The sequence below is a fragment of the Crotalus tigris genome, unplaced genomic scaffold (genome assembly GCF_016545835.1).
Source record: "Crotalus tigris isolate CLP2741 ecotype Arizona unplaced genomic scaffold, ASM1654583v1 scf7180000018125.1543573, whole genome shotgun sequence".
In the NCBI taxonomy this organism is placed as follows: Eukaryota; Metazoa; Chordata; class Lepidosauria; order Squamata; family Viperidae; genus Crotalus; species Crotalus tigris.
This window is the reverse complement of record NW_024096837.1, coordinates 1,146,817-1,159,025: the sequence shown is the minus strand read 5'-3', so window position 1 is coordinate 1,159,025 and position 12,209 is coordinate 1,146,817. Positions and strand designations below refer to the sequence as shown.

Below are 12,209 nucleotides of genomic sequence, written 5' to 3'. Positions count from 1 at the left end.
CTTATAGTAACTATTATTAAAATAGTTAATATTATTAGATAATAGCACTAGGAGGAACAGTGATTATTATTTAGTTCATATTATCATGGGAAAATTGTCTTAATTTACCTAGGTGACTACATGAAAACCACTTTTGCTTAAAATTCTTCCATTGGAAGAAACTGATATTTACTTATTCTTATTTGTTTCTTTTCAATGTCTTTTCAATTAAAATAAAATTGTATTAATACTTACTCCCAAAATTCCATGACTGGAGAAGTAGCATTCTGCAAATATTGTTGAGTGCAATTGCTCATATTAAGTTTCTGAAATTCCACACAATGTTCTATAATAGAACAAAAAATATTATATAACATTTGTCTTAATTTTTGTTTATTTATGGAGGTAAAGTTTTCAAAAAAAGGTTCGTTCATGTGCTTTAGTAATTAATTCCCATTATCCTATTCTTTCCATATTTTCTCTTTGTCCAATGGAAATATAAGACTAAAAATTTCTAAGAATAGAAACAGACTTTACAAGTGACAACTAGGGAATTAAATGCTTTGCAATTCAAGTGATTACAGTTTAATTCCCAATGCATATTACTGGCTTGAGAATCATCTACTATAAACAGCAAGCTAAAAGCTTTAATCTGTTAAAGAAGAAAGTAGAATAGTCATACTGGTAAAGCCAACGTTCCAGAAATTGAAGAAAGAAATCAAAACTTTTCTTTATAGGTGAATTGATACATGTTCTAGCTGGATATTATAGAATATTAGATAAGATTTCTGAAATATATGTCCAAAATTACTGAAGTCCATGAAAACTCTTGGATTTAGTTGAACACTATAGAGCTGATCAAAACTCCAGAGCTATTTAATAATAAAATAATGGTGATAGAAAATTCCAGTTCTTAATAAAATTAAATTGTTACAGAGATTAGATGAAATACATTTTAATTTCATGTTGTTTTTTCCAAATTCTCTGCTATTCCACTCTGATTTAAACAGTTTTAAATTAATTAAAATAATATAATTAATCAACATAAATATAATGTAGAATAAATACCATTTATAATTTTGTTAAATTGCAACCATGATGAAATTAATGCTTTAACTCTGAAAATAATAATAATTTTTAAAAAGATTATTTGACTATCTGAAATGAGATGTAAATGATAAGAGAAATCATGTTTGGTCAAGGAGTGTGTATTGTTTCTTACAGAAGGTAAGAGGCATAGTAATAACTCTATCTGTCTGTCTGTCTGTCTACCTACCTACCTACCTACCTACCTACCTACCTACCTACCTACCTACTATCTTGTCTGTCCAGTATCTGTGTCTGTCTGCCTCTCTAACATCTACTGTGTGTGTGTGTGTGTGTGTGTGTGTGTGTGTCTGTCTGTCTGTCTGTCTGTCTGTCTATATCTGCTCCCAGCAATTCTGGGCAGTTCAGCCTACACAGACACACACACAGAAAATAAACATCAACAATCTCAGAAGATTCTACAGCAATAATATCTTATTAAGAATTAATGTTCATTCTAGAAGAAAAAAGTTTTTGTCTGGTCTTCATGCTTCATGCAGTGTTTATTTAGTGCAGGGGTCTTCAAACTTGGCCTTTTATGACTTGTGGACTTCAAGTCCCAGAATTCCTCAGCCAGCTGGTGAGGAATTCTGGGAGTTGAAGTCCACAAGTCATAAAATGATCAAGTTTGAAGACCCCTGATTTAGTATAATGATCCAGATAATATATTTAAAAATGAATACATGTACCATGTAGACTAGAGTCATTGACAATGCAGCATACAAGTTTGGTTGCAGAGTCATCCAGATGTTTAGACCGGATTTGGCCTTTTTGTCCACCAACTGAGTCCTTTCCCAGGACCTGGGATAGGCAGGTGTTGTTCTTTAATAATTTAAATGTATTGTTGAATTATTATCATATGTGAGGGCTGCTTTATAGATGTTTTTTTCAGAATTTAAGATGTTCACAAAGAGTTGGAAGATGTGTTAAATGAATAAAATTCGGAGATATTATGTATCAATAAGCCTTTTAATCTTCAAAATTCAGTGTTTAAATGGTAAAAGAATAATACAACGTACTGTTTCATCACAAATGAACATTAACAGTGTCTACATTTAGTTTATATAAATGTTTGAAAATTTCATAAAACAATTAACTGTTTGGTATGATTACCTATGTCCCTGTTTTTTCAGTGTTTTTATGGAAATAAAAGTCGGGAGTTGGATGACATACACATCAGCAGCAGCAGCATTGACAAATTCACCATCCATCAATTGCAAAGGGTGGCTTCACTCAGAACAGCTTACATCCTGCTACAATATCTGTAATACCATCAAACATCCACATCTGCCTGGAAGGATTCGAGAGGCAGACAAAAATGCCAAATCCAGGGTGAGCATCTGGCTGTGGTGAACCATTTAATAAATTATAAATATTACTATTATTTACATTATCACACTTTTGTGCTAGTACCTGTGTTCCACTCATGACCACAGCTTGCCCAGGGAAGCTCCATTGTGAAGCAGTTAAATAGATAAAAAATAGCCCATGCTAAAATGATGATATAGTAAACATTCAAATGTGCTTCAATAACCTGGGTGGCGTATCCAATCCCTGAAAAACATGGAAAGATACCTTTTTAAGCTATAAATGAAAGTAAAAGCATGAGTTTAGATAGAAAACAGTCTGAATGCATACTTGATACGCTCTAGTTTCTAAAACACATTTCCCCAGTCTAAATGTACTATGTATAGTAGAAGAATGGGCTATCTCAAAGACAGAGCCTAGGTGACCCTGAAAAAAAGCAAGCAGGAAACTAATTAGTATTTGGATAGAAGACCATCAGGAAATCCCAAAGCTATAGGCTAGACTGGGAAGAAAGGCAGGAGCTGAAAAGAATAACGCCCCAAAATAAACCTGCATTGGCAATTAGGTTGATTAAAGGACCCAGGAAAGAGTTTTTAGGTCCTTTTCTATTTAGCAAATAGGCACATTCCAAATTAAGAATACAATAAATCAGTCTTTAAGTGATCACTTTTTACAAGTCATTTTAAGGTTTGGCATGGGATCTTAGGCTAACATTCATTTGTAAGGCAAGCAAATATTTCAACTTTCCATGCTAAATAGGTTAGAAAACTGAGAAAAGGACTTTTCCAAGAAACAAGTTCATGGTCCAAATGTAATCTCTAAATTTACATCTCAGATTCTTATGCTGTATTTTTTATTACTCAGATGATATGAGTAAACACAAAGAGCATTCATGAGATCATTGTGCATTCAAAGGCAATTAGGCAACTACTATATATTTTGTTGTCTTTAAGGGCAACAACATTTGAAGTGTTCTTTCTCTTTTGAATGCTGAAAATTCAGACTACCTGTAAAATATTTTTGATAGTCATAAAGGTGCTTTTGTGTGTAAAAAAAAAAAATACTTGAATACTTATACCAAGGAAAAATGAATAAGATGTATACCTTCAAACAATGGGCAAACTTTTCTCCAGCATGTAATTCCTCCTTCACTAGTAAACTGCCCCAAAGCAGTTTCCAAGAAAAACACTGGTATTCCACAGCAAATGAAGAAAATGACATAGGGTATAAGGAAGGCACCTAAATCAAACATTGAATAGATATTATTAATTCTAATCTAATACTTTAGAAAGATAAAATTAGACATTTAATTTCATGTATGCAATCATTGCATAAGACTACTACCAATACATAAAAGATCTGGCTTTGAATTCAAAACTAAGTATTCTAATTTTAGTTAAATTTTGTATAAAATCCTATGTAACTATACACACACATAAAAACACACACAGAGAGAGAGAGGGAGAGAGAGAGAGAGAGAGAGAGAGAGAGAGAGAGAGAGAGAGAGAGAGAATAACTTTTCATGTTGGAAACATATTTCCAGAATATCAGTGCAGAATGCTGAGGATATGTGCTCAACAGATATGATTTCATATCAGAAAATTAAGTCAATCAGCAAGGTATTAATTAAATCTGATGAACTTACAAAAGTAAGGTATGGAAAAAAAATTAATAGCATGACTTAATGAAGCTGTAAGGTATCCATTAGAAAACTTCTTGATTATGCAATAAATAACATCAATTATAATCTCTACCAGCAACTCCTATTTAAATCTACTCAAACATCAATCTGAAGTGCCTGAAATTCATTCCCATACAGAACTAAAACCGATATATCTTATTGTAAATAAGTTATAATATGATAGGTATAGTCTGATTTCTGCTCATTAGTAGCAATCATCATACAAAGAATGTATTATGAAATTTTGCTTCACTGGAACTTAGTCCAATGGATGTCCTGAACATTAGACAATTTTATCACTCTAATTTTTATCATTAATTAAATGACATAAATTGTCAAAAACAATTTATCAATGTATGATTATGTCCTCTTGTGAAGGAATGAATCATTGCTCATTCTTAGGATTTCCTCAGTAATGGACACGTTTTTCTCCATTATTCCATTAAAATAAAATTTAGCTGTATTTTCTTAAGTTCTTATAACTTGCTAAAAATAAATGAAATTTACCAGACACAGTCTGCATAGAAAACTGAGTATATAAATATATAGTTAACCCTACATATGTTATGCATATTTTTAATAATTATATATTTTCCCAGTTAAATTATAAAGTATATTAGCACTTTCAATCTAATTAGTAAACATGCTTAGGTACTCTTCTATCTATGGCATGCCACAATACATACATTACATTGAAAAAACAAAAATATTATTTTTAAAATTTTACAGAAAAAGTGCAATATTTGAAAGTATGCTTCATTATAATGGAAAAAGCTCCATAGATTCAAATGCTCTTAGTATTAGTAATTGTTCAATTTTTAAGTAGAGTAATAGAAAAGTAAAACTTTTAGAGAAGTTTATCTCTGAAAAATTGAGTTGGTTCCATAACTGATGTCAGCTTCATATATTTATATCTATGTAAGTTTTATTAATAATGTTACCATAGATAATTACATTGAAGTTACTAGTTCAGAGCAATGCAGAACATTTGCCTCAACTGCATAATATTAACTGTTCAGTAATAGCATTTTTATTTTATTTTACAGACTCCTTTCATTTTTAATTTTGTTTTAGAGAATATATTTTGAATATATACTAATGCATGCTATTTCAAGTTTTCTAAATATATTTTTTTGATTATTGGTTTTTTAAGGCTGCCCAATTCCTCACTGGATGATATTCAAAGTTGAAAGCGTGGTTGTGGGAGCATTTTAGGAAGGACCTCCCCTTATATTCCAGACAGTAAAAGGAAAAGAGGGGAGAAATACTTTCAGTCTTGCACAATTCTTTTGATGTAACCTTACAATAAAGATAGACGTATTTGTCTAGATTACCTTGCAAGGCTAACATAATCCTATTCTATATTTCAGAATTTATTCATTCCTATTGTAAACTGTATCAAATGCTGAAAACAAAAAAAGATAAATACAAGATTTCTTGAAATAATCGAAACGAGCTAACCCATAAAATGCAGGTAGAGCCTTTGGCCAATAGCACTTTTGTGCAGTTCCGACTTGGGTGCCACTTGAAACTATTTCTGCAATGGGAGGCTTCACTGACAGTCTTTATCAATTCATGATTAGTTTATTGCAATCCACTTTACATGAAATTTGCCATTGAAGCTTCAGTTGTTTCCATATATAACAGTCTATTTTGTTATGAATGCTCCTAAGTTTCCCCATGTGAAATCTATACTGTGGAAACTCCATTGTGTGCCAGATTGCTTCAGGATACAATTTAAGATGTCAGATGCAACTTTTAAAGCCCAATATGCTTAGACTTTCAGTATCTTAGAGATGATCTATAGTGGGTAAAAACCTGCTCATCCAATTCCAACAGGGAGAAAAGATACATTACGTAAGAATTACTCTGTCGTTTTTGAGGGCCATTATGGTTGACCTTTCTCAGGGATTAAAACCTTTCCTCATTTTTAATGACTTTTCCTTCCATGCCATATTTCTGAAAAGTGGTGAAGATCTAGTGCTTCAGGACTACTCCATACAGTAGGTGGGATGGATTGTTGCAGTACTCCTGAGATGTGGGTGCATTTTTTGTGATGTAGTGAGCAGAGTACTGATTATAATTTCCTTGTGGTGTTATTTTTTAACATCTTTACTGTAAACAGGTAGGAAATGTTCACCTTACTGATTTCTGACAGAACAGAAATCTGAGCAAATTAAATCACTTAATCAATAAAACTAATATTTCAACCTGGCATCTAGCCAGCTGTGGTGCTGTCTGAAAATTATGGTCATCACAAGCCAATACATTTGACACAAGTTTGGGAGCTCTGATACAAAACAGAAAACAAATGGAAAATGGGAGGTTTAGAAGTCAGATTGTGACATATCCAAATAATGTCAATCAGATTAAATTTGGCTATATAATTCCTTTAAACACTTGATCTATTATTCATATTGACAGTGTGTTGTACTGTTGTACACAACAATCTGTGGATTTACTTGATACTCAAACTGAACTTCGTATCAAAAATGATGTTTCACATTATATCATTTCCTTAAGTACTTGTATATTGCTTCATTTTTCACCATGTTGAAAAAGAATGCTACAATATATACGGAACTAGCAAAAATGAATTAGATTCTTCATTTTAGCACAAAACCTTATAAGAAGAAAATACAAATGCAGCCTGTAAATCAATTAAGACATTTGGTTTACTGGAGTTTCCTTAATAAAATATTCCAAGTGAATTATTTCCCTGATTTAAACAATAGCAAAGATATTGAGTAATACATTGTTACTCTGAACCAAACAATACAGTTCTAATAAATGCTTGTCTAAATATATTTAACTGAATAGAGTGCAAAGTTTAAAAAGTCAAACAGAATGTATTTGCCTTCACTGTACACCTATATTTATTTTACTGATACATCTAAACTGGAAAATAAGGGAAATATGGTTGGTGAACTAAAATAAAAGGGTTAGCCATGTAATATAAAAAGGATTTGCCTAGGTTCTGCATCATAAAATAAAAGAATTGTCAGGTCCCCAAATCCTTATTGTTTTCCTTGCGTATATACTCTTTTGCTCTTTTTGGGGGGTCTGCCATTCTGCTGGGGGGAAGGGGGGATATTTGCTTTCACTTGGGATAACTTTCGCTTTCTACCTTTCCTCTCCCACCTCTATCCACTTGAGAAAGGAATATGTTTCCCTTATCAGGGAGACAGTTACAGAGATGTGCGCCAACTGTGCCAGTTATCCACACATCGTGCCACCTGTGGATTGGCTGGATTTCAAATGGACATTATGATTCTAGTGGGAGGAGGAATATTGCTGGTTTAACTATACCGTTTAAGCGGGATTTTCTCCAGATCTTGCCTTGACTTCCCTACTGTCACTAACCCCTAATAAAAGTTTCCTTTTGAGACAATGCCTATTTAAAGACTTCTGCTTTCTTGGGTGGTTAGCTGAGGTAGGTCCTTATAAGAATGAAGAATAGACTAGCAGTCATCAATAAGACCAGTTAAACTGAAAGTATCACTTCATCTTGATTTTCTGCCACTATGAAGCAACAGAAGGCAATATAGAAAAGCAAACACACCTACACACTATGCTTTGTTTAAAAAAAAAGTAGCAAAGGCAACAGGCCAAATACATGTTGATACTTCTCATTTCAGAAACAACATTAATTGCTGGTCAACATTATCAGCAGAAAAACAACAGTGAAGAAGAAGTACCCACACAAAATATTTTAGTCCCATGAACTTTGGACGTATGAGTATTTTAGCATAATTTGAGCTATTCCTCTTGATTTCCATAGCTAACTCCAGATCTAGAGAGCATCCAAATATGGTGTACCTCAATTCTCAGAATTCCCAGCTAGCATGGTCTTTGTCAAAGTTGGGGATGGCTGCAATCTGTTTTACCACAACTAATTCAACATGGCATGGAAAAATGTTCTTTAAAAACAGTCAAGCATTATTGTAAAACCCATTGAATGAGTTGCAGAATGGTGCATTAAAGTCTCAATTCTATACTTAAGATAAAAAAAGACAAAAAATGAAATATCTAATGGAAAATATATTATTGAGCAATAAATTGACATTATTTCAAATAAAATCCTTTATCAAAGCTATCACTACGAAACAAAATATCATGGAATAAATTTGCCAAAAATTATATATAAAATCACTTAGAAAAGATGAAATAAAAATATTACAGTTTCTGATGTAACATTTAGCAAGCAAACATTTTAAAAAGACACTCCTAGTATTTATGTTTTCTTGAATCTACTGAAACTTTTACAAAATAATTTCATTAGTACTGAGTTTACTTTTTTTTTCTTTCCTTGTAATTAGTTTTTCAATGCCTGCCATCCTCTTTTACAAACTTGATACTAAATATCCACAGTTACCCTATTCCTAGTGTGATGATGGAATTTGATAATAAACTTCTTGCGCAAGTGATGGCATTTAGATTATATTGACATTTTAGTCCTGCATTATATTATTTGGAATATGGCTCACAATACCAAACACAAAAAAATATTACATTTTGTAAACTTAGATCCTTTCCTTGGTTATAACCCATTTTAAAGTCTTCTGTCTAATCTTCCACAAACAGAGTCATGTCGTGACCACATAATTTATCATGCTTGCCAAAATTCAGAATCAGTCATACATACTAATAAAGCTTCGGACTTGCTTTCAAACAACATCCATAGGACAAAATAAAACAAGGGTATGACACGTAAATATTTATTTTCTAAAAAAGTGATAACTCCCAAGAGATTCTGAAAAGTAACTTGTCCTCTATCTTCAATAAACAAAACAAGATTAGACCACTCAACTTATGCTGAATGTCAACATAACCAAAATATTCTTTTCTGTAGGGAGCATGGCTACAAATTACAATTAATTCTATATAGAATTGTGCTTAATGTTTATAGCTCTGCATACTGTTATATCTAATAATCCAGAAAAAATCTAAGTACCTGAATTTAAAGAAGACTAATTGATTGTGAAGGAAAACTAAGAAAATTAATGTTACTAACACTACCCCTTGGTAAAGAAAACTTCTTTTTTAAACTCTTCAGAAAGCTTTTAATACAACCTGTTTTGCTTTGGATCCAAAACCAATCTACTTGTTCATAAGCTTCTTATTAATTTGCATGAGAAAATGAATAACAACCATTTCCTCTAAATTGAAAACAATTGGCAGGTCTTCTTTTAAATCTAAATCTGAAACCATTTCAGACAGATGAATTTTGTGCAAGAGAAGTGTTTCAAGTCTGTGAGTTGGTATAAAATAGCTTATTATTTTAAAAGATCCTATGAAATTAACCTGTAGAATGTTAAGGTGAGAAAGGCAAATATAGGGATTTTATTTATTTAGAGAAAGAACAGTTTGAAGCTTTGTAATTTTTGCTTGGATGTCATCAACTTGATACATTTCTTCTCCATTCCTCTTAAAAGCATTTTAACTAAAAGGATAACTGTGCTAAAGTTCTCACCTGACTGAAAAATAGAAATGCTTATCACAAAACAAGTTTTCTGTTTTTTCTCCCCTGTGTGGGATTTTTCTTTTTTAAAATACTTGAAGGGAAATCTGTTTGAGTTGCCTAAAGCTTGAAACTCTGAAATGGCTTTAGAAGCAACTCTTTGCTTTCTGGAAGTCCACCTTTGCTTATGATAAAATCTAGCTGTTCTATTGATTATTCTAAATTAGGGATTTATTGAAAGAAGATAAGAATAAAATTTGCTATCCAGAACAGATATCCTACAAGGACCTATTAGGGTTTTGGCTCTAAAGCGAACTCTTAGGATTGCACTGTGAGTGTCACATCAAACAAACTCTATATTCACCTGTAACTATAACTTAAATAAAATAAAATTTCAAGTGCAAGAATAAATGCTAATTTGAGCTAAAGTTACCTGATTAAAAAAATCTAAGTTTGTTTTGAAAATGTTTAAAGATTTTATTTTATTAGATTTATTATTGTTGTGTTTATAAAAATGCATATTATGGAAACATGATTGACACATGTACACTTTTCATTTTTTTTACATATGGTCCTTGTTCAACATGCGGTTGATGAAGCTGCTATATGGGATTAATTACAAGCTGATGGAGGGCTTACTCTTTTACTAGAACAATTTTTTTTTTAACTTTCATCTCCAATGACAAGAGGAAAATATTTTATTTAAAAATTGATCATCCTTCTGTGTAGTAAAATACTAATCATCCACTTTCAAAGGTTCACAAAAGCATAAGTACAACTACAGTAAGCCTACCCACCTCTACTTTTATCAACCTGCCCTTTTCTTTCCCGTTTGTATATTTAACTCTCTTAAATTCCATTCCATTGCTTGGTAGCCTCCTGTTGCCTAAATATTAACCTACCATGATAAACCCTCCTTTCCCTCGCATTAAGCAAATTCAGTGTTTTAGCAGGTTGGGCAAAGCACATGCAAGCTGTGCACTTGGACAGGATGCCATCTTACCTCCTCCATTTTTGTAGCAGAGATATGGGAATCGCCACACGTTCCCTAACCCAATAATTTCCCCTGCCACAGAGAGCACAAATTCAATCTTATTGTTCCAATGGCCTCTTTCGTGCACCTTCTTGTCGTTGCTGTGGACCAAATTGGTGCTGGAGGCTTCAGGATCCTGAGCATCTTCGGGTTTGCCATTAATTATAGGGATAGCCTTTTCAGCTGTCATGACTCCCTCTCAAGCCTGGAGAAGAATGGAAAGAAAGGAGGGAAAGGGAGTACTGTAAAGGCGGCAGGGATGCTTCTGTACCGCTTTGACCACAAAGCGCCTGCTTCCCATTCTACACAAAAAGGACCAAAAAGTGCAGAAGATGCTCCGGCCAACTTCGTAAGATCAGACACCTGCTGATGGGGCTGGGGCGACTTGAGTTGGGAGAAGTGAAGACCGAAGCGGGGAAGCCCGACCTGTTTCTCTCCCACTCCCACACCCCGTAAACATTTCTTCCTGAACCAGGAACCCAGTTTTCCAAATCTGCCCGACCTGACTCTGCCGTCCCCCATTTCTTTCCAGACGAGCGGGGTGGAGAAGGCCAGATTCTTCCCCTGAGCGCTACTCACCCAGGACTCTGGCCGCGCTCTTGGCAGAAGGAAGAAGAGGTCGGGGCTGGTTCTGCGGTTGCCGTCCACCAGACCTTTGAGCGGCCCTGGCCGTCCTGTGCCACTGACGCCTGGGCAGGGAGGCAGGCAGGCAGGCAGGGAGGGAGGGAGGGAGAGCAGGCGAGGCGAGGTGAGCTGAGGCTGGCGCCCGCGGCGGAGGCGGCAGCCAGCAGCGAGGGAAAGGCGCGTGATAGGCAGGGGCGGCTTTGCCTTCTCTCGGCGCGCTGTTGCTGCCCGGCTGCAAAAGCTGCTGCGCTCCGGCCACGCGGCACAGCCGAAAGGGATTTGGACTGCTCAGCCTATGCGGAGGAGACGGGCAACCCCCCTCCACCCCACCCCACCCCACCGATTGCCCAGCAAGTCTCCCGCCTTTCCTCCGCCCCGCTCCTTGCCTCTGTTCCACCTCCTCGTAAACTATCGGGGGCCTCCTCCCCTACCTACCTTGAGGGGGAATCTGCCTACCTACACGCGCCCGTGAGGCTGAGCGCGCACGTTGGGAGCACGGGCGGTGCGAGGCAGCCGCATTTATTTGAGAGGAGGACGGCCGAGCAAAGGCGGTCAAGGAGTCAACAGCACAGCCTCTCACCTCCAGTTCGCCTGGTAGTCGGGGGAAGAGAGTTAAAGCCCGAATTCCGCTACCCCACCCCGCTCTCTGGGCTTTTGTTCTTCTGGACTGGGTAGCATCTCTGGTACCTGGGTCGGAGGTTACCTAGAACCAGAGGAGGAGCGGCACTTTTGCCCTGCTTAGTCAGCCTCCCCTCTGGGAAATACTTAGGATGTGGCTTGAGAAGAGAAGACATTTCTTCCCTTCCCACTGTGACCCAAATCCTGCCCGGTGAACCAGATTTTTCCTTCCCAAAGATGCTTTTTCACGAAGCAGCTGGACTTTCTTTCTTAACAAGAAAGTCCAGTTGCCTCACGAAAAAGCATCTTTGGGATAACTATGACCTGGACAACTGAGAATCTCCACAGACAGATCCCCCCCCTCCCAATCTCACTGGGAGAAGGCAGTGGTGGCAGGAGCCCCAGAGGATTCCATGGGA

General features: G+C 35.6%; 1 protein-coding gene across 10 annotated transcripts in view; it reads right to left on the bottom strand.

The window, feature by feature from the left end:
• LOC120310149 (sodium- and chloride-dependent GABA transporter 3) overlaps nucleotides 1-11,905 on the bottom strand; it is a 112,048-nt gene extending 100,143 nt beyond the window's left edge. For 8 of the 10 annotated variants that reach the window (XR_005557280.1, XR_005557282.1, XR_005557279.1 and 5 more), the window contains exons 1-5: nucleotides 11,128-11,468; nucleotides 10,519-10,753; nucleotides 3,478-3,612; nucleotides 2,479-2,619; nucleotides 235-325 (exon numbers count right to left, since the gene is read on the bottom strand). Coding sequence is in view for 3 of the 10 variants with exons in the window: in XM_039348245.1 (XP_039204179.1) it covers nucleotides 235-325; nucleotides 2,479-2,619; nucleotides 3,478-3,612; nucleotides 10,519-10,738 (587 nt within the window). In the remaining 7 variants the exon portion in view is untranslated. Of the gene's footprint in view, nucleotides 1-234; nucleotides 326-2,478; nucleotides 2,620-3,477; nucleotides 3,613-10,518; nucleotides 10,754-11,127; nucleotides 11,469-11,607; nucleotides 11,627-11,752 lie in introns of those variants that run through there. The other 2 variants (XM_039348246.1, XM_039348248.1) reach the window with 2 other exon arrangements.
• Nucleotides 11,906-12,209: the final 304 nt, after the last annotated feature.